The 23,048-nt window shown below is 38.2% G+C and overlaps 1 protein-coding gene across 1 annotated transcript in view; it reads left to right on the top strand.

Annotated features, from left to right (window-relative positions):
- The window catches only part of acbd6 (acyl-CoA binding domain containing 6), a 40,263-nt gene extending 20,595 nt beyond the window's left edge, over positions 1-19,668 (top strand). The window contains exons 5-8 of the mRNA XM_062556288.1: positions 955-1,060; positions 3,498-3,587; positions 15,710-15,740; positions 17,536-19,668. Of these exons, the coding sequence (XP_062412272.1) occupies positions 955-1,060; positions 3,498-3,587; positions 15,710-15,740; positions 17,536-17,690 (382 nt within the window). The 3' untranslated portion in view covers positions 17,691-19,668. The remainder of the gene's footprint in view (positions 1-954; positions 1,061-3,497; positions 3,588-15,709; positions 15,741-17,535) is intronic.
- The last annotated feature ends 3,380 nt before the right edge of the window (positions 19,669-23,048 follow it).

Here is a 23,048-nt window from a genome sequence, read left to right as displayed (position 1 = left end):
ATGCTATGATATTTAGGTAATTTATCATGTATTTTATCTAATGAAATATCCTTGTCATCAACTTATTTTCTCAAGAATAAAACCGTGAGACTGAAGCCTAATTACCATCACGTATTTCTTAAAGCTACAGGGACTCAATTACACACACCTCCTATGCGCACTCCTCCACACCACATTAAAGATAGCTAAATCAGTAGGCCTACACAAATGACTAAACATTTGTAGCTACTAGTAATTATGCAGATTGTGTGTGGAGGGTCAAGCAGAATCTTGGATGGCCACTGGTGTGAATGCTCACACAATATTCAATATAAGGTGATTAAACACCAAATCAACTAAAATTGTAAAAAAGCATCGAGAAAGTCATTCTTGACTTAGTATCGGTATCGAAACAATAGTTTTGGTATCATGACAACACTAGCCTACTTTAAACACATGCTGAAAGTGCTTGAGCCACGTTACAACATCCCGTCAAAGACAAAACTATGTTTATTTGTCTTTTTTTTTTTTTTGCTGATCCGAAAAATGATCCGATCCGTGACTCTTGATCCGAGGAACGATCCGAACCGTGACTTTTTTGATCCGTTGCACCCCTAATGACCATGCAGTACAGGATCAAGTCATATTGACAACGTATTTGTCTTCCATTTTATAAAGTTTGGTCAGGCTAGAAATGTAAAAAAAAAAAAAAAAAGGATTGTTATGACCAAACTTGATGATGAAGATGATGCATTTTTGATGGTGTAATAATTGAAAAAACAAAGGTGAGAGAATATGACATTGGACATTGAGCAAAAATATTTTACAGGTTTAGACACGGAATGACCTACATGTAAAAATTAAACCATACCAGCTTTTGTACAGCTTACTCCACCTTCTTAAAACATCTTGGGCATTATTGTAAAATAAGATGTTTCCTATATGACTGAATTATTCATCTTCTGTCTTTTCCAGAGAAGAGGACAAGAACATTTTTGACTACTGTAGAGAGAACAACATCGAGCACATCACCAAGGCCATCAATTCTAAGAAAGTGGATATCGATATAAAAGATGAAGAGGTAGGTTAATGAAATATGCTGGCAGCATTACCAGTGATTTATACACAGGATAGCCATGGAAAGCAGTTCCATGGTTCCCAATATTTTTCTTTTTCTGTTAACGGTCATTCTTCAATGAACAGCATACAATCTTATGATCTCATATTAAGATGTATCATGTTGACTTGGTCCATTGACTTGGCAACACGGTTTGTAATTGTTGCAACATCTGTGTGTGTGTGTGTGTGTGTGTGTGTGTGTGTGTGTGTGTGTGTGTGTGTGTGTGTGTGTGTGTGTGTGTGCGCTCCTGGGAAATTTGTTCTCATATCAGACAGCAGATGGCAGTCCTGAATCTCCACACCATAGCCAAAGTCCCAAGTCCAGATTTAACATGTAGGCACTGTTAATGGACTAAAAAACAAACTACAATGACAATCACTCAAACAGATAATTTGAAAGGGAAACAATTGAGCCGCATTCAAGGTGGCTACAAGCACATTGGATTTAACCATCAGAAAGTGTTCCATTTGTTCTTCCTTAACTTTCAAAGTTTTGCCATCCTTGCCAGTGAATAATATCCCCTACAGTATGTAATATTTCATTACCTGGATGGTGTTTTAGGACAGTGTTCTTGTATAGTCAATATAGCACTTGACTAAGAAGCTCTATGTTGGACTCCTCTGACTATGAATGACTATGAATACCCTAAAATGATTTTCCAACCCTTTTGCCACCCTTATGTAGAGGCTCTATATGTGTCTCACTGCTATACCTGCAGTCCAGTTCTAACCACTCCACTGAACTGATTTCCTAGGGCGATGCTTGTTTGAAAATGATACTAAATGTAGATTATCAACATTTATAACAGGACATAACCTTGACTGTCATAATGCTTTTAAAATACCATCCGAGTCCAAACAGATATAGAAATGTATATCAGGTGCAGTGCCTCTTATGGACAGAGCTTCATGAAGTTTGGTGTGAGTCAAAATAATTTGACTGTAATTCAGCATGTCAGCATTAGTCAACTTTAACCTTTGAGTTTCTCAATATGTATTGGCTGCTGTTTTTAGTAGCTTCTTCTGGCCCACCAATTGTCAACATTTAAATTGAAAGTTGAAAGGTGCCAGCTGTATCACCACTTATAGACAGAGTGTTACAATTTCTGCATAGATGTAACTCACTAGGTGGTGCACCACAAATGAGTGCTAATGGCCTACAGGGTAGGGTGATGTGATTTCACAAGTTTTTCTTTTTCCTGGACCCATTTCTCCCGAGAGGAAAATAATGAGGGACATTAGATGGACCACATGGAATATATGTTTGATTCTCTATGAAACAGTGCCTCTAGTGTCGGTCTGCAATCTGAAAAGTTACATATTAATTTATTGTAAATTTATTATGTAACATTGGGCGTTTGTGGTCAATTTTAACCTTATTTTGAAAATGACCCATACACACGCATACATATACCAGCACACACACACACACACACACACACACACACACACACACATACATACATACATACACACACACACACACACTCATTCACTCACACTCACACTCACTTGGGCATGGATTGGGAGAAATCAGTAGATGTCAGTAGATGCCATGTCACCACTTGTACAATAATGGACATGCATCTTTGGCGGTTGAAACATATTACACTCAGATAGCTAGGAAGCTACCAGGCTACCTTAATTCACTTTTGGAAAGCAGAAATACAGGAAAACATTTTCTTTCATCAAAATGAAAAGACTTAGAATACTCTAAAGTAAACTTCTTTTCAGTTTATCCACAGCATTAAAGACCTGACCATCCTCCAAAAAGCTAATTTGCCCACCACATGCATAATTTTTTTTTTTTCACATTGAAATATAATTAATTGAAATATAATAAATATCACATGGTGATACATTTCATGATAAAATCTCTCTAGTTATTCAGTAACAGACAAGTTATTGACTCTACATACATGCCTTCAATTAGAAATGTAATTTGCTTGGCAATGATGGTGTTAAAACTGTAATGAAACAGTTATTCCTGTCTTGTTTCTGTGACCAGGTGGTAGGATTACGTTTGGACCCCCTCATAGTAATGAAAACACAATAGATAGACAATGTTGAAAAAAAATTCAGCTTAGTTTCTTGGGTGCACTACAGGAAGGCACCATTAAGAATTGTCTTAGTGGTTTTTTTTTTCTTTTTTTCCAAGTAACAGTATGCTATTTACAGACAAAACAAGTTAATGTGACTGAATGTTACTGTATGTAAAACCAGGGGATGCAGGAAAGTGTACACAGTGTCTCACGAAGCAGAAGTCTTGTCTAATTGAGAGGTTTATGAGCAATTCTATTCATGGTGAGATGCTCTCATTTGCCTATGTAGTGTATGGTGTACTTTTGTAGTGTGAGCTCATATACAATGTTATTTTTGTTTACGGTTGTTTTATTCAGGGTCGGGCGCTACTGCACTGGGCCTGTGATCGTGGACATAAGGATATGGTGTCTGTGCTTCTGTTAAACAAAGCTGATATAGATAATCAGGTAAGTGACTTTCTCCTTGGGGTAGAACTTTTCTTCAGATATGATTCAGGGCTTACTCGCTTCTGATTTGACTGACTGACTTACTTACTTACTTACTGTCATTCAGGAGATGAGAGGTGTTTTTTTAGAATGCTTATCTGCTTGTCAAATAGCCACGTCACCCCAAGTCCAGCTGAATTCTACTGTACCTCCTATCATATGGTTGGCGTTCCTAACAAGCTTATTCAGTCTGTTAACATCCTTCATTCTTACACCACACCCCGCGCACACCACCACATAAAAAATGGCACTAGAAACTAGTACATGATGGAACCTGGAACAATATTCAGCTTTCATTATTGAAGGCTTAGCTGGAATGATGATTTTTTTTTGGTATCATCCTATTTTTAAAGCAGGCCTACCTGGCTGCACGCATGTCACTGGCCTGCAGGATTTCTGCAGGAATAGCATGTTTGAACAGGAGCTGCACTAGCGTTTCATAAAAACAAAACGATGTGAAACCAAAACTTATACGCTTTTCATACAGTTCTATCACATTATGCCGAGTAATGTCACAAGAATGGTAAGCACACATCACTAATGCCAGTGTACAGTATATGCAGTGAGAGTGAATTAAAAAAAAAAGATACAGGTCTAAGGGCAGATTTGGCTTTGTGTCTAAGCTGTCTGAATTGTCCATTGGGATATTAATAAAGTGATATGCTGTTGTTTGATCTGGAGCTTTACAGATCTAGAGGATGAAAAATCAATTGGATGCAATCAAGGAAATTGTTCCCATTATTCAATCCATTTAATCAGGAGATGTGCTAATGACTTTTCTAATTCTAATGTTTGAATAAAAATGAAACTGAAAACTGAATTTGGAATTGTAGTGTTGATACATGCTGCAAAACTGTTGCACGCTGATGTATGCAGCTTTATGTTTCACACAACCTACTTAAACATAACATGATCAGATCATAATATCTGCAGGAAATGTGGAAGACAGTGTGAAGGAACACACTCCCAAATTGAGGACCGTTGCCACACATTCCTTTGTTTTTTTTCACTATTTGTTAACAACCGTGTTACGGTTAAGGCTGTTGCTAAAACATTGGCTGTGAATAAAATAAAGGAAAGAAAAGAAATGAGTGTGTGGCTACTCTCACAGCAACATGTATCAATGTTTTAGTTGGTAGTTTTGATATTGGACTGCACGATGTAAATACTAAGATACCTTTGTAACTCTCAGATGAGTTAACTGTAGAAGAGCACATGTTCTGGTTTGACCGATAAGGATTGACATAAGTAGGTTAACATTTTTGTGAGCTATGTGGTGCTCCAGTATTCAATTTTACAATTTCAATTTAAGTTCACTTATAGAGCACCAGAACAGTCATGTCTCATGGCGGTTTACAGAGTGTTAAACATTCAAAGAGAGCCCATGAGTGACAGGGGCGAGGAAAAACTCCCTAGAATTGGAGATACAGTATAGGAAGAAACCTTGGGCAGATAGGTTTCAGTTAGAGGGCAGTAAGGTCTGTATAAGTGAATAGGTTAGTAAGTTGTAGAGTATAAGTTATAGAACAAGTACCATATACCGTAATAATAATAATAATAATAGTAATAATAATAGTTTCTAATAGTTATAGTCTTACAGTATGCTGTAGATCAATATAGATCACTAAGATTGAACTGAATTTGAACAAGCCACCAGGGGACATTCCCATTTCATCTTGTTTCCTGTTGAGTTTTATGTGACCCTGGACTAATGTTGTTTAATTAAAATGATAGTGTTTTTTTTTTTGTTTGTTTGTTTTTTGTCTTTTTCAATTTGTTGATTGATCAAGACATAGCAAATGGGAGGGGGTCGAAATATAATACCTTCATCGGAAAAGCTTTGAATTAATCAACTGATTGTTTCATTGAGTGTCCAGACGCACAAATTGCACTATATTCCGGGCTTAATCCAGGATCAAGGGGTGCTTCAATAGGTATTGCTCTGCATGAGCACACAGATCAGCTGTGAGACCACCTGCCAACACAACACATGACTATTCTGTATTCACAGATACAACATCTCAAAGGTTTCAAAGCTCACAATATATTCTGCATGATTGTGAAAAATATAAGTTTAATTAAAAAACAACAAGACTCTCCCTTAAGTAATTACTATACTTAAGCCAGTTCACAAGATCTGTAAGTAACTTTACTGTAAAAACAAGCGTTGATTGTAAATCTTTCACATAGTTTTCATTGTTCATCCATCCATCAACTGATGGGTAAAGGAATACAATCAATCCAGTGTGCATGATGTAAAAAAACCAAAACAGAATGTGCCAGATAAATGTCCTTCAGGTGTTTCAGTGAAGACTACCCTTGAAGTGAAACTTGTTAACCTCAATTACACATCTCTTGTACTTTTGTTTCTCTTAATCAACATAACAAACAATTTAGAGACGTTTACAAACATGTTAGAATGTATAGAGAAGACTAGATTGAATGTGGTTAAGTAACCTTATATTCACTTACAGTTCAGCATTTCTGTAGGGAAAGAAAAATAATGCCCAAGGGTTTGTTTTTCTCCTGTTTGTTCAGGATTGTAATGTTCCCATTATTTATATTAAAGAAGGAAAGAATACAGACAGCAATGCCAGTTGTTCTCCATGCAACAAACTGTAAAGTATGTAGCAAAAGATGGTTAGAGTAGGTCAGTTATGCCTGTTTATTTCCCACCTGTGCAGAGTGCAGTTTCTGCAATTGTAAATACCAATGCACTTTGTCCACATCTAATCCTAATGAGTGGCATCTGCACTATTCAAATGTCCCATTGCTCCCCATACAGATTTGCTGCTAAATATTTAGGCCATTGCAGAGGAATTACAACACATGTTCGTGGGACTGACCATCTGTTGCTTATGCTCACTGATACATTGAACTGTGCCTATTTCAATGAAATAATACAATTAGGTTCCTTAAGCCGAGGTCAACTGCTGACTTGATTTACATGAATGGCCAACTCCTTGATGTAGACATAACAATTGGTACGTACTGTAACTTGGTGATGTGTGCAACCTGAGAAAAGCTAATTTAGTCTTTCTTCTTTATAGCATTCTAAGCTTTAGACTGTATATGCAGTAGATGTGCAAAATGGCACTTAGTGATGGATTAATTCTCATTCAAATGACCCTAATCTTATTTGGTACATCAACAGCTATGATTGCGGCAATCCATTCTATGCACTGGATTACAGTCTTTGTTGTCCGCTCCATTCACTTTCACTTGAGAGTGTATATAATTAGCAGTGAGAAATGTACATTTATGTGCAAAAGTCAGAAGAAGAACACAGAAGTATGAACAAACCAAAATAATGAAACAGGTTAAAACAGAAATGCAGAAGGCAAAACAAGAAGAAAGTTAGTCAGGCAGCAGGCTTAAACAAGAGAGAACACCTTAAGAGATAAACACTTCTTGAACTGACGCATGTAATGTGTACAAACAGAGCCTTCGTCAGATCCTGCCCCTGGGATTTAAACACCAGGTGGCCTGTGCTTACAGCAGGCATAAAAGGAACCCCAATTACATGTATGGGTGAATTAAAATCACACACACTCTGAAATATTCAACTTTAGAGCACATGAAAATAATTTAGATTTGGCCGTTATATCTCTCAGTTGATAAATACAGTATACGTTATCCACACAATGTCCTTTTCAACCTTTCTGTTTTTAACAAGCAGTCAACAAGGTGTTGTCCTGACATTCCAATGCTTCAACTAGCATGTAAAAATGTAGCCTACATGTTTAGTGGCATAAAACTATTCTACTGTGATGATCAGTTACTGTAGAACACAAGCTCTTTACGAATGTATAGGTTTGTCTATCATTCTCTGTGTGTAACAGCACAGCGCCAAAATTATCCATCCAATAGCGTTTAATCAGTCATATTGACGTTTGATCTATCCCGTTATTAACGCGTACCGGTCAAAAGTTTGATCACTAAGAATTGTGCTTGTGTTTTTGTTGTTGTTGTTGTTGTTTTTTTAATTAAAATTGTATTCATTTCAATAACCTAAATCAAAACCTTTGCAAACCTGTTAGGTCGACAGGCCTTCGAGAATATCAAAGGTCGACAAACATGAGCAAATTGCAAAGTGTCTGCACTTGCAATGTTAAATTTATTATGAACCCATTATTTTAGTCCCACGGACCTTTTAGGTTATTCTCCAAGAAAGATTTATGACGCAAAAGGACCAATCTGGTCCTACTACAGAATGATGTCATTCATTGAGTAAAGTAGCATTCTTGTCGAGGCCCCAAGGCCGCCAATAGACATGGAGGGCTCTATTATAGCAATCAGGAGTGCATGACCAGAGACGCAAAGTTTAAAGGAACACTTAACCGTTTTTTCATATTAAACTATGTTATTCCCTTCACTAAGACAAGTTGATACATACCTCTCACGTTTCAATGCGTGCACTCACTGGCTCTGCCGCGCGGCGCTACTTTGATAGCACTAGCTAGCCCAGTTCATTCATTAGGATCCAAACAGAGATGAAGTTAGAAGCGACCAAACATCTCCATGTTTTCCCTATTAATATAGAGTTACACAAGTAGTCACACGACCAAGTGTGGTGAGACAAAATAAAACGTGGTGCATTTCTAAGCAGGTTAGAGCGATAACTGTATTGTGTGGCGGAATAACAATTGGGAGCACTTCGACTTGGAGCAGTAATATCCTCACTTTTGCACTTTCAGTTTCACTTTGGAGTTAGGATATTACTGCGCCGAGTCTAAGTGCTCCCAATTGTTATTCTGCCACACAATATAGTTATCCCTCTTACCTGTTTGAATCCCTTGTAATAGACATATCCAAGTCAGTTTGGACAACTGTTTAGTTGGAATTGGGAATGGTACACATCTAGTGTGATCACTAACCATGTCCCAGAACGGTTCTCTAACATGATCTCTACATCTACTATTACTACACCTCATTGATGAACGCGGATTGTAGATGACACTTGGCATGTCCTTTCCTATAATAATAATTCAAATGGAGTGAGTAGCAATGGAGAAACTTGTGTTTGACTCAGAGCTCAGTGAACTACCTGACAGATTAACTGTATCAACAATGTGCATTGTGGAGTGAAACAATATTTTTTTGTTGCTGTTTGGTGTATATTGCACTCACTCTCATAACTACCTTATTAGCTCATTTAACTCCAGGGACCTATTTTATAAAGGCTGCTATGCCTTTATAAAAAAAAGTTGTATAAAAGACGTTTATATGTACATATCTTTCGCTGCAAATGTGTGTAGACACTATAGCAGTGTAACTGGATGGTGTTGCCATGGAAGCGTGTAGTTTTGGCAAGGATAAGGTAATAAGCACTCACTGCCAGTTTCATGCCATTTCAAATCAATTTGCAAATATGAATTCCTACTTTTTGAAGTGCCTCTAGTGGCCAAATGATTAAAATCCTTGTGTGTCGTCAAAATCGGGGCCCTAGTCCATGCATCAAAATTGGATTTGATACATCAAAGGGTGGCTGACATATGAGCCCACTTGAAGAGTGGGGAATAGTAACAGCTACACTGTTGACTGAGATCACAGTACGGAGTCTGCATGGATAGGTCTCAATTAAGCTTCCACATCTGGATACTGCAATTTTACTCCATATTTTTTTGCAAAACTGCTCAAGCTCTGTCAAGTTGCAAGTCCAGCAACAAAGTCTTTTTGGATTGAGGTCTCACAAGAACATTCACCTTGTTGTCTTTAAACCATTTCTGTGTAGCTTTCGCTCTGTGCTTGAAGTCCTTGTCTTTCTAGAAAGCAAATCTCCCATGTTGTAGTTCTCCTGCAGACTGAATTAGATTGTCCTCCAGGTTTTCCATGTATTTTAGAGTATCCCACTTGTCTTTTAATCAGCTTTAGTCGAGATTTAGTATGAGCTTTGCCACTTATCCATGAAGCTTTGACTGGTGAGGAACCCGGGCAATGGTTGTTGTATGCAGAGTCTCTCCCACCTCAGCTGCTGAAGCTTTTGACTCCTTCACAGTTGTCATAGGTGGCCTTTCCCACCAGTTCTAGGAAAGACTCTCAGTTTTTTGGCAACAGCCTGTTCTAGGCAGATCCATACATTTGCCATATTGCTTACATTGCGCAATGATTGCTTTTTTGAAACCATCCCCTAACTTATACTTTTCAAGAACCTTTTCTCAGAGTTGCTTAAAAAAGTGATCTTTTGTTTTCATGGTGGAATTGTGGCCAGGAATACAGGTGTCTTTGTAATGCTATATTATACACATCCACTGCATTCAGGGGATCTCCAGTTCACTAATTGTGACACTACTAGCACCAACTGGCTGAACCATGGTTGAATTGGGTCAGTTACTTTAAGGGGGGTGAATATTTATGCAACCACTCTACATTATACATTCTACATTTTTCATGAATGAACATTATTTTGTTTTTTGCAATCGCAAAGACTGAACCTTCCTGAACTTTTAAAAAGAACTGCAGTTGGTTAACATTTTTCAGAGGAACATTACTGATACAACCCCACCCACCCCCCTTTCCCCGAACTAGTTCCCATAACAGATGGTCTAGACACACAATGGTCTGTCACATCAAATATCTAACTACATTTCTCATATGTGTGTCTGTGTGTGGAAGCCTTGTACAGCAGGATAAAATGAATGTCTCCATTCCTTTTTTGTCCATGCCTCATCTGTAACTATGCCAGCATGATGCCTTCAGAAGTCAATTATGATATCCTATTTTAATGACCCTCTTTTAGTAGTGGTAAAATGGCATTTTTTGTTTATCAATAGAATGAGATTGTAATTGTGACAACCACTATATTGATAATAAGTGACTAATACTAATAATCCAAATAATAGTATTAGATTAATTAGAATATGATTTGGTGAGATGATTGTCATCACTTCCAGACACTTAAAGTTCATTATAATCATTATGACTGCCACTGCTCACTGCACATAGATTTAGCAAAAGTTTTGTTCTTATGTGATTTTGTTTCACTGATGCATATGAAACTTGGCATGTTTGTAGCCCAACATGGCTGATGTACAGTCACAGTGCGTGAAATACTTTTTGTCAGTGGGGGCTGAGGGTCACCTCTAGTGCTCCAATGTTATGCTGCTGTCACACAGGCTCAACACACAATGCAAGATTTCATGGGTACAAGCAAAGGCGATCATCTAGCTTTGCACAACTGGGGCCTAATGATCAAACTCAGCGTAGATTCCATCCTAAAACATTGCATGCACCCAAACTTTAGAATCTATCTACTGTATGCACCAACATATTGAAGCAGCCATAGCTCACATGGAGTTTAGAACAGCTAAGGCACAAGGCATGGTGCCTGCCAAAGGGCAACAGGTTAAAGAGATGGAAGCTGGGGTGGGTGGTGTCCTTAATGATGTTTCTGGCCCTGCTAAAACAACGGGAATTATAGATGGCAGTCAGGGAGGGCAGAGGGCAGCCAATGATTTTTTTGTGCGTTGTTTGCCACTCTTTGCAGTCTCTTCCTGTCGAGCTCCATGCAGCTGGAGTGCCACGGTGTCACTGTCAAATATGACAAGTGCAAGACAAAAATACTGAGTTAACTGGTTCTGTATGAAAATAAGTGAACCGTATGAATTGTTATGTTTGGGGTTATTATAGACCATGAAACATACATATCAATGCATATCAAAAAATCCATATATGGATTTTTCTATTGTCTTAGAACACTTTGCAATGCTTGAAAGGTGTGCATTTTAATCAAATACATTTTGAATTCGGGAGACTCGGCTGAATCACGTTTTATGTCTTCAACCATGATTATAGCCTGTTGAGCCTTCTGGAGGGGTTATGGGCCTAATGAAATGGCACATCAATGAAAGAAGGTGTCTGCTGGAGAACCCCAGTGAGATGCTCTTTGCTTTGTTAGTGATTTAGTTTTTTTTATTGGAAAATAGGCTTGGTTGTTGATTGGTCACTGTGTGGAATCCCTTACCTACTGTATAGCACTAGGAACTTTAAATTCTCTCTTGTGTGTATTTGAAATTGGTTCTTACATTTTGTATTCAGTTCATGAAGGCAATGGTTTTTTAAACATCTGTGGGTGCCAGTGTCAAAAGTTAACTGAAAGTAATTCACATTAATTTGAATGAATTTCATGTTACACAAGTGAACATGAGCTTTATTAGGCTATCCCTCATAGCAATCAGTGCAAGTGGGTCTACAGGTCACACTGTTTGAAGAGGCTTCTCAATCAACATGATTTATATCAGTACTGTATTAAGGGATATCAATATCAATATCTTACCAGGGGACGGGTGGTTTAGTGACAGTGGTTTAGTGAAAACTACTGTAAACCGTTTGGTGTAGCCATATTTGGCTATTGCCTTGGCTATACTTAAGCTGTGGTGTATGATGGGGTTCCTACACAGTATGGAATACCTGGAAAGATATAGAATTTGATTTTAGTAATTTCCTGGCCCACCGGCAGAAACTAAATTGGAGCCTATGCATACAACACAAACTCAGGACATGTTTCATCAACTGAAACTTTTGTAGTGTGCCTGACTCAAATAGGTATATAAAAAAATTACATCCAGTGGCTCAACCCTCCCTGCATTGACCTGTTCTTACACACTGCCCGTTCATTGTACAGTACATCTGTTAAACTTTTAAAAACTGAGATAAATTACCTTTGATGTGAGTAATTATACCTGATATGACAAGACTTAGTAGATACTTATAAGCTTTTTAGACGATGACAATAAGAAAGAAGCTGCTTCTATGTCTAGTTGTTTGATATTTGAGGTTATTTGGCACCAATAATCAATTTGATGCTTTGAAGAATATTAGGTTAGAAAATGAATTCGCCCAACCTCACGTTAGCACAGTTTTTAAAAAGACTGTTGTTAACACAGGCCTCTAAAAAGTATCCCTTGCTCTGTAAGTAACTGCACTTGCATTTATTTATTTATTTTTGGCTTGAGGGGCTGTTTATTAATGTATGAATGTGTATTCATGGAAATATATTCCCAGTAAATTGGTCAGCAAATCTTGTCTTCTGTTCCTTTAAATCTGATTTTGAAAATAAACTCTTTTTTTTATAAATGATGAAGTAGGCTAGTTATAACATAAGCTATAAAATGCTGTTTTTAAAAAAGAAAAAGAAAAAAAAATTCAATGTCCCAACACGGGTGAAAATGATAAACCTCATTATTTTATCTGCTGTTTTGCATACGTTTCTTAGACATATTTCATCTATGAGGATCTACTGCATTAGCTAAGTAGTTTAGCTACTACATAGTGGTGCATATTCACCTATAGTGAAGGGGGAGGCAAGACAGCAGCTCTGACACATCAAGGACACTTTGAGGGTCACTAATTTCACAGCCAGGCTATCTCTCACAGTTACATTGGCAGGGTTAATACTGTATGCACTGGAAAGAACCTCAGATTGAATTAGACAGCGCGAGTGTCTTGATCCTTTTAATGTACCCCCTACTGCATGGACACCATTCAGAGCGCATAACACAGCAACCAGAACCACCCTATATAAAATCAAGCATACAGTATACTACACATTTAGTAGTCTAGTATAGTAGTTAGAAATAAGTGGAAAGAAATAGGCAGCTTTTGACACAAATACAGGACATGACCCGTTCTCATTACAATCATGTGATAACCAGTTACTGTATCATACAAACAGCACACACACAACATGCATGAACAGCAAAGATTCTGAAAATGAATACAAGCGTTGGTATATTTGAGCATTTATTTTAACACGTTATGTTGCCTGGGTTGTGACATGGGTCTTTTGAGGTATGCCTGTCCCTTGTGCTCATGGCTATGAGATTATTTTTTCAGTCTCTCAGTCTGATTAATGGCACCTGCTCATCTTAATGTTATCTGCATATGAATGCAGGTGGTTTCTATTGATTCCTGCTCTCCATGTCCCCCTGCTGAGTTGGTCCTTCTGAGAGCGATTGTTATTAGAAGTCCGCTCTGGCTGCAGGCATTGATCAGAAATCATAATTAGTTGTCCATGTTTTCCCACTTGTTTAATGTGGCTGTCAAGAAAAGAGGAAAGAGTGGTAAAGAAGGAGAGAGGGACTCCATTGTTTCAGAGACAGGAATAGATAATATGGGCATGTGGATGAGTTTTAGCTATGTTTTGAAATCATGTGAAGAGATAAAGCACACTGTAGCTTCGAGCACATGTGCCATATACCCTGAACAGTTGCCGGATTGTCTGGCTATGCAAATGTAAAAGCTTTTTATGGTTGGACAGAATGGTCAGAATCAGTGGTTTACTCATGCCTTGGATCGTAGAATACATATTTTGCAAATGATTTTAGCATCTGCACCCAGTTTGAATTGAGTTGGTGACCTTTCTCGGTTTTAAGTGTAGGGTGTAACCTCAGTGTTAAATTTGTGTCTTTGGGAAATCTGTTAACAATTGCAAATAACATCGCAGGAACACACACACACATACATACATACATACATACATACATACATACATATACGCATACACACATACATATACATGCATATAATGAATGCAGATGCTTTTATATTTTAACTGAATATATGGAATACAAGAAAGCCATAATCATTGCCATAGAGGATTCATTTGTGTCTGGAGTTGAATCCACTCCCTAAGGCCCAGAAGGCCAGCCCTGTGGACTGCCCCTTGATCTTCCACTCATTCATACCTGTCGCTCTCACAGTATGTATGTCAAATGTACGCCAGGAATTGAATTCCTTATTTTGTTACATTTTAGGTTTTGCTAGATCTAAACGCACTAAACAAAAATACATACTTGTGTTTACATGTCAGATATGCAAAGGTTCCATAGGTTCTAGGGGTATATACATGTATATATATATTTTTTTTCCCCAACTTGTCTGCGTATGAACATTACTGAAAGAATGAGAGCAAGCTTTGAGTGTTCTCCATCTGCACTCAAACTGCTCTATTGGTGAGCCCACACACACAACACTCCATTAGCCTCCGTTGGTGGAGACTGGTGCTCCAGATTAGTGAAAGCAGATTATGGCTACTAAACCCCTTACAGTTTAATTATTTCTGTATGTATTTGTGCACATCAACATCCCCCTCATGGGTATTTCAGTAAACACCTGCCACCCTAGTCTGTAACAGAACGAGAGAAAGAAAATTACTGTATATTCAACTTTTCTGTTTATGAAATATATTGTTTGTCCTCGTCCACTTAGTGACCTAGCTACTGCGAATGTGTTTTCAATGTACTGAATAAACTGCTTAAATGACATTCCATTATAAAAAAAAAAAGAAGAAAAAAAACAGCACCTAGAGATCAAATTTATAGAGCATTGAATGGTTAGGGATTCTTCCTCACATTAGCACACATACTGTACTGTACACACATTGGATTTCTCAATCTTCTTTTGAAGTAGGGTCATCTCATTGGGCTGGAGCTGTGGTGTAGTGTGGGGTCAATGCCTGTCTGGAACAATGGGTAGAATGTTCCAGACAGTGGCTGCATTATATTCAGGACATGTTGAGCATGGCAATCGCATTCTCACACTGGATACCATGTCAAAGTAGCAATGCTTGAGGTTTAGTTCTTTCTCTGGCAAAGCCTTGTGTCTCATATGTGACTCTTACATCTTTGTATCGTCTGGAAAGGGTCTAATCATTTTTTTCACCTTGTAAAAATCAATATTTAATCAAACACATAATCCCTTAAAGCTGGAATTTTTCATAGCTTCCCTCAGATTGAGTAATTTATGCCATATCAAATAGAAATAGATATCCATAAGAACAGGATTAGGGAGTTGTAGAAGAATGGAGGGCATGGGTTGTTGCTTAGGGAGAATTTGCACGCTTTATGACAAGATTGATTAAGTGAACATCAAGAGCCAGTAAGGGTTGGTTACATTCCTTCGCTATTGAATATCCATTACAAGGTCTTTGCACTTAAGATTGGTCAGAAGTTTGATTATTTATTGATTCTGGAACTACTGTGGTTTCATGTTATTCAACATGTTAAATAACAGTTCTGTTATTTATTTATTTGTTGGCTTATTTATTTATTTATTTATTTATTTATTTATTCATTCATTCACAGGACAATGAAGGTCAGACGGCGCTACATTATGGTAAGATTGCTCATCTTCAAAGAGTCAAGATTATTTTTCATGAATGCATTGGCTGCATTATATCATTTTCTCTGTAGGAATGTCCTCAGTGATGAGACAAATGATATGGCTTCCATATTTGCAATTTCTTCTGAGTCTCCCAGTGACTGAAGGCTTAACTATGTAAAAAATACAGCAATTGACTTAGTTGCACACACTGCAAACGATGCATAACAGACCCATCAGAGTCGCTGTTTTATTTCTTTGGTGCTTTTCATTCATGTGTGTCACTTTCATCCCTCCCCTTTTCCATCTCTAGCTCTTAGTTTTGCATCAAAGTGTGTCCTGTGTGTGTCCCGTGTCTGTGTCTGTGTCTGTGTCTGTGTCTTTGTGTGTGTGTGTGTGTGTGTGTGTGTGTGTGTGTGTGTGTGTGTGTGTGTGTGTGTGTGTGTGTCTGTCTGTGTTTGTGTGTGCCTCTGTGTGTGTTTGTAAGCTTGAGTGAGTGTGTGATAATCACCATGGCTCCCCGAGGAAATCAACAGTGATTCCAAGTCGCATGGCCACCTTACCCATTCCCCACCACCCACTATGGGCGGTCCTTCTGGCCTCTGAGCCCTCGGTGTGAAGCTATCCCATCTGGCCGTGGGGCAGAGTAGAGCTGCTGTCTGCTGTTCACATGGCACAATGGTGGTTTCGGAGAATGCGTCTTTTGAGCCAGAACCTGTAGGGTTTTCCGGTTGGGCATAGACATGCAAGAATAATAATTAAAAAAGAAAAAAAGAAAAAAGAGAGGAAAAAAAAGCAATTAACTCTGAGACAAATAACACAGAATGAAAATTCATTTCTCCCTTTCTTTGCACTAGGGCCACGGTAGTTGGCAAATGATTAATTGAGGGTTTACTGCACACCATAAATTGTTCTTCTCCTCAATGGCTCTCTTGGGGCCAGTGAGTTTTACAGCCAGAGGCCCAACACACACAGGAAAATAAAATTAAATTTGAAGGGGAAAAAAAACAGGAACCTGTACTAAGTGTCCCCCCCCCCCCAACCCCACCCCACCCCACCTCTGAAACCTTGTCTTACCCAACATATGCTGCCCCCCTCCATTCCTTATACTCTTGCTCGTCCCCTCCTCCAACGTTTACTTGAGGTTAAAAGCCACATTGTCAATCTGCATTTTCTGCTGACATCAGCCCATTTCAGGGGAGACGAGGGAGGTGGGCTTTTCTGTCTTTCTTTCTGAAAGAGGAGAATGCGATTGACACTAGCGTTAAAAAGCACTCAGAGCAAAGCTGAATCTCTACGCATCAGCGCTGTGACTGGTTAACTGAGTTAAGAAAATGCAACTCTCCTCCCCCTCCATTTCTCTAAGGGGGCCACAGAGCCCTTTTAGCACCACAGAGATTGTCAGTGGGGCATAAATTGAGGATCAGCAGTCAGGCGCAGGTTCATGGCAATGTCAATGGGCTACTATATGTGCTTTTCATTCAGTGTGCCCTTACAGTTTCAATTCAGATGATCCTTCAACCACTAATCAAACATAAACACCAGGGAAATTAACCAGCTTCTCTGGATTTCCTTTTCAAATAAGTGGTCTGCAGACATAATCTGTCAACAACGTAATCTATCAAGTAAACCTAACGGCACTAGCTAGTAGGCGAAAAAAAGTGTTGAAGTTGAACACATATCACGTCTGCAGAAATGAGCCAATAAAATGATGCTTATCGGTTTCTCCTCCTAACCTGATTCATGTTATCCTGTATGGTGGTCAATTTAGTAATATTATTTCTCTCCTTCCTCTAACCCACTGTGGTAGCCTCTGCGTGTGAGTTTGCTGATATTGTGGAGCTACTCCTCAAGGCTGGAGCTGACCCATCAATCAAAGATTTGGAAGGTTCTCTGCCTGAAGAAGTTACAGAATCTAGCACCATATCATCACTTCTATGTCAGTACACCGCTCCCAAAGGTTGAACCACCCCTTCCCACTACCAAAATGTTTATTCAAGTGTAATGTTCTTCACTTTTCATGCTCTCTTGCTCATGAGGGTTATCCAGTGTCAAATCAGCAGTGATATCATATGTATCCATATTTACCATGACAAAATGGTTCCTTTCAAGGATTGTGTCATTTTCATAAATAATAAAGATGACGTTTTTAAAAATGTTTTTTTCTTAACGTTTACACACATATATATAGTTTGTGTTATTGTCTGCTTGAAAATCCTAGTATGATCTGTTAGAAAACAGTGATGAGGTTTGATTAAGGTAAGGTTAAGGTACAAACCAAGCTTGTGCAAAATTCAGAATTTTAGAATTGGCCTCCATTAATTTCATGAATTTGAATCGAATTGGCCCCGCCCCACAGGATGTTGAATTGGGATTGGAATTGGAATGACATGAATTAAATTCATGGCAATTCAAAGCAATTCCACAGTCACACAACAGAAAGAATGTGTTGAATCTCACATACAGTGCCCTCCAAAAGTATTGGAACGCATGCTTAAAGTTAAATATAAAGTCATCTTTTGGAAATTGATCTTAATGCCTTAAATGAAAAAAAGAGGAAATATTCAACCTTTAAGGACATCCATTTTCTTTGTAAATGAATAATGTATTGTAAATAAATAAATGTTTTCCTTAAAATACAGGGGTCATAAGTATTGGAACATCCATGTTAAATTTCCATAGAGTTCTTTCATGGATCCAGGACACTATGCACCCTGATAAAGTCCCCTTGGCCTTAAAATAACCCCAAATAGCCCCACATCAACACTATACCCTTCACCAAACCAGCTAATAGGCTAACTGAAATAAAACCATGTCAATCTCCTAGTATGGACTTAGAGCCATTCTCAATTCAATTCTGAATTTTGCACAAGCCTGGTACAAACCACCTTTTTGTTGGCCTATATCACACTTTTAGCCAGAGAAGTATAAGAGAGAACTTCTCAAGGATCCTTCATATGCTGACTTGGGAATGTGCAATGCCTCATTGGCTCTTTATGAATTAGACATTTTGAGCTTAGTAATTTCTCTTGCATTTACCATTTCCTTATGTGCTTGGGTCAGTTGACCTTTGAGTTAGTTGACCACTCCATTTCCTCACTCCATAACTGTAAAATTTGACTTTTCTCTCTGAATTTCTGCTGCCTGTTAGCTAGATTGTTTTGTATCATCTACATTGGTCTCATCCCAGCCATAATACTATTAACTATTAACTATTAATACAACAATATGCGACTTGGTAATGAATATGGTTAATGAAGGACAGATAAATACACCTGTCACTCCCATTAATTGGCACATTTTGCATTACAAAGTTCTGTGTTCAAGAATGCCACACCCTGTGAAAAGCACAGCACATCAATGACCACAATACAACACTGGTTAACATGCTAGCAAGCCTTTATGAGTCCCAGCAAGGCTTGGGTTTTTGCATTCATGTTAGTTTAGACCAGAAGTGCGACTGGGTTTTGGATTAAGCAGAAGACCACAGTCAGTCCAAAGTCCTTATTCAGAAAGTATTTCAAAGTTAAAATAACTGGCAGATTTAGGAGAAACTTGTAATGGCTGTGTCGTAAGTCTTAATTTAAGGACTCCATATACTCCCTTTTTTTTTTTTTTTTTTTTAAAGATTAACTCATAAAACATTTTAGTGCCAAAAGTAGCACCTACATGTGAGGGAGCTTACAAGTAATTGAGAGGATTCTTAAGTCATTAAGACCTATTCACAAAGCAGCAGTTTATATAATTCCACAGTGTTTAAATGCACGTACACAATCATTCACACAAGATCTCAATGGCAAGGGAATAATTGTGCCGCTTGTAATGGATGCAATAATTCCACCAACAATAACCCAAACTTTTTTCTTTGTTAAAATCAAAACTAAATGTAACATTCTATTGCATAACAATTTCAACTCTTTTAATTAAAGTCTTTGAAAGACAATCAAGCTTGTGATCTTTGATCTTTGTTTTTTACTTACTTTTTCTTTTACTTGTAATGTTAATCCTGCTGTCTTTTCATCTTGTCTGTGTTTTTACTGTGCTTGAACATCCTGCCCAGGGACTACAGGTGCAAATGAGCTAAATTTAGCTAACCCTGGTATAGAAGCTATATTCTATGCGTGGTGCCTGTCAACAATCCCAATAAACTAAAATTAAACAAATTAAACTAGAAAAGCACTCTGAGAGCACAGACCTCCGCCAAGTGCCTCCTGGATCCAGACAAACAAATGCCTCTTTTTCCAGATGGTGATCCTGATCACTACCAACATTTTAGCGTTTTTTCCTTGGGTCATTTCAGACATTTCCTGAAAATTTCATTGAAATCCATCCATAACCTTTTGAGTTATCTTGCTAACAGACAGACAGACAGACAAATAGACAAACAAACCCCAATGAAAGCATAACCTCCTTAGCAGAGGTAATTACTTCCTGTCTATGCAAACATGCCATCATTTAGATCAATTTATAAAATGTTGCCAAGATACTGTGTTTGTCTATGTTTTCCACTACTGCTTCATTTTGTAGCAAGTCACCTTTATTTATTTATGTTTTATGTATCTATCAATCTATCTATCTATCTACAGTAGTTATTTAGTGCACACCAGTACCATGCTTTGAAAGTGGTCAGAGATAGTCTCCCTGTATGTGAAAATCATTGAGTATGAAAAGTTTATGAAAGGGGTACATTTACTCATCTAATATGCATATCATGACGTCACTAGATGGCAACCACCTACAATTATGCCCCTTTCAGTAAATGCTGGATGTTTTCATTTATTTTCCTTTTTGTCATATCACCAACATAAGAAATGGACAGGAAAATAGTCAAATGTAAACCAACATTTGTAAACTGCTACTATAGCCAAAAATGTTACAGTCCTATACCATAAAGGTAGTCAAATCTGTTCCTATCACGGTTGACTTAGTAGTTTGTCATTTTTACTACCCTTGCTGTCTGTACAACGTCCATTACGGACACTATCATCATGTTTACCACTGTCAACACCAGCTATGTTGGATACAGGGTTGAAATAAACATTGTATGCTTAGTGGACTCTATCGTGCAAACCCAAAGACGCAACTCCATTCAAAGCCACACCATGACTATCACTGTCAATAGACGATTGATCGTCATCTCCAAAAGGCAGATATTCTCAGAAAAGGTGAATAACAGACCCAAGACTATATCACACATGAACTTCTTATTCACCATTTGGTGTATTTATTCTTCAATTTGAACTATGGATAGAATTGCTTCCGTGTCAATACACTTCTATATTTTTCTGATTTGTTGCAATGTTTGCGACTTTGGCACTTAGAGCGTTAATGAACCATTTACAAGGTATTAACAGTAAGCCCTGAGCAAATATAAACATATTACCTTATAAATTGTTAGTTAACAGACATTGAAGCAAGGGGTATGCTCCTCCATGTGTCATTAACGCACAGGCCCAATTGTTGGGAAGCACACAAAAACCCCCACATACACATTGATGACACAACTCTCATCACACATCATGTGTGCGGCTACTCTGGCTACTTTGGTGTAACAGTAGCCAGCTAGTACTGCAGTATGAACTTTGTTTAGACCTCCTTTCCGATGCTTACCGAGAGAGCTAGCAGCCAGGGCTTTTAGCTCCATAGCTAGCATGCTCCACTGAGCCAATTAGGTGCTGTTGTTTGCAGATTCAAAATCCCCGTGAGTGTAGGGCTGAGCCATGCAGTTCAACATAATGCAGGTCCAGATCAGCAGCATCACCTCCAGGACCATCACACTAAGTGAAGGCATTCCACCAATCTGCTCCTGCTGTGGCCTCATCAGCAACAATAATAGAATTATCATACCCCATGACCTTTCTCACAGCCTGGCTGTTGGCCTGGTCGATTTGGGATGCCGACAAACTCCAAAAGCTCTGTGCATTTTGGGAGATGAAGTTCTATTAAACTGCACGTGACATAGCCTATAGCACATTCAGCTCTTTAGCAACCTCATTTATAGATTTGCAGTACATCAGTACATGTAAGCAACTGCATTATCCAACCTTCAAGTAACCCTCCAAATTACATTTCATTTTCATTTAGTCACAGGTGACTAGCTTTTAAACACCTCTTGGATAACCATGCCTTTTTGAGTTGGAGTTTCATTAGTCACAGATGTTCATCATGTGATCTGCCAAGTTAGACATATCTAAGAGATAAGCATGCTCGATAAAATATGGCCCAGAAACTTTTGCAACATCAGAGCCAGCACAAAATTCACTTTTTTTTTATTAAAACAAAATAATACATAAAAGCAGTGGTATACAATGGCCTATCATCTGTTGTATGCTACTCATTCGACTCAGAAGGGGTATTTTACATGTAATGTATATCAAGTTCAGTATTCAATATTAGTTGTCTTAACCATGCATTTTCTAGTCTGCACTGAAACAAGGATTTCCAAGACCGGTTACATTAATGCAAAAATGACTGTATAGCCATATGTTTTTTATGGAAAGTAGATATAATGAAATCTTCATGCCATAAAAGTAACAATTGAACTCTTATCTTTGGATATCAATTGTACCTTTCTTAATTCAACATATCCATATTATATTAATTCAGGTATATTTGGATGCTCTCCAAATAACCAACACATGGACAGCATTCAAATCTGCTTTAGTTTAGCTAAATCCCCACTGAATGCCCATACCTCATCCGCAGCACCAGATGAAGTCACTAAATCTGTAACCCCTGCTATTAAATACAGCTCGATAAAGAAGCTAATGCACATTTGAACAAACAATGGGAACACTGTAATCCTTACTCTTTCAAAATCTCCCATAATATGAGGCATTAAATAACACTCATCACTTGCAAAACAAAAAGGCCTAAATCACAGCTGCTGTGCTGTGCTGTGCTGTGCTGTGCTGTGTTGCCTGGTATGGTTTAAAGCCTCGTGGAAAGTAGTAGATGGACAGGTTACTTAGGTCTACTCTCCTTTATCTTTCAACACCTTGAATATGAGGTGACATTGTTTCTGCATTCTATCCCAGTATTGTGGGGGTTCCACCCCCCAGTGCTTCTCTGACTAAACTCATTAGGCCTCCAGAATGTCTTCGTATTCTCTTAGCTTTTCAGTTTTGACACAGCCTCCTCCAGAATCATGCTTTGCTTTCTTTACATAACATTTACGAATATAACATTAATATACCCCCCCCCCCCCATTCTCTCCATAGTTCTGTAACAGCATTAGTGACAGATGGCCAAGGTCTGAAACTAAGGGATGAGCTAGAGCACACCCAACTCCACCCACCCAGCGGTATTATATTGGGCTAGTGC

The sequence above is a fragment of the Sardina pilchardus genome, chromosome 15 (genome assembly GCF_963854185.1).
Source record: "Sardina pilchardus chromosome 15, fSarPil1.1, whole genome shotgun sequence".
Lineage (NCBI taxonomy): Eukaryota > Metazoa > Chordata > Actinopteri > Clupeiformes > Clupeidae > Sardina > Sardina pilchardus.
Note: the sequence above shows the minus strand (reverse complement) of the source record. Positions and strands in the feature narration are given on the sequence as shown.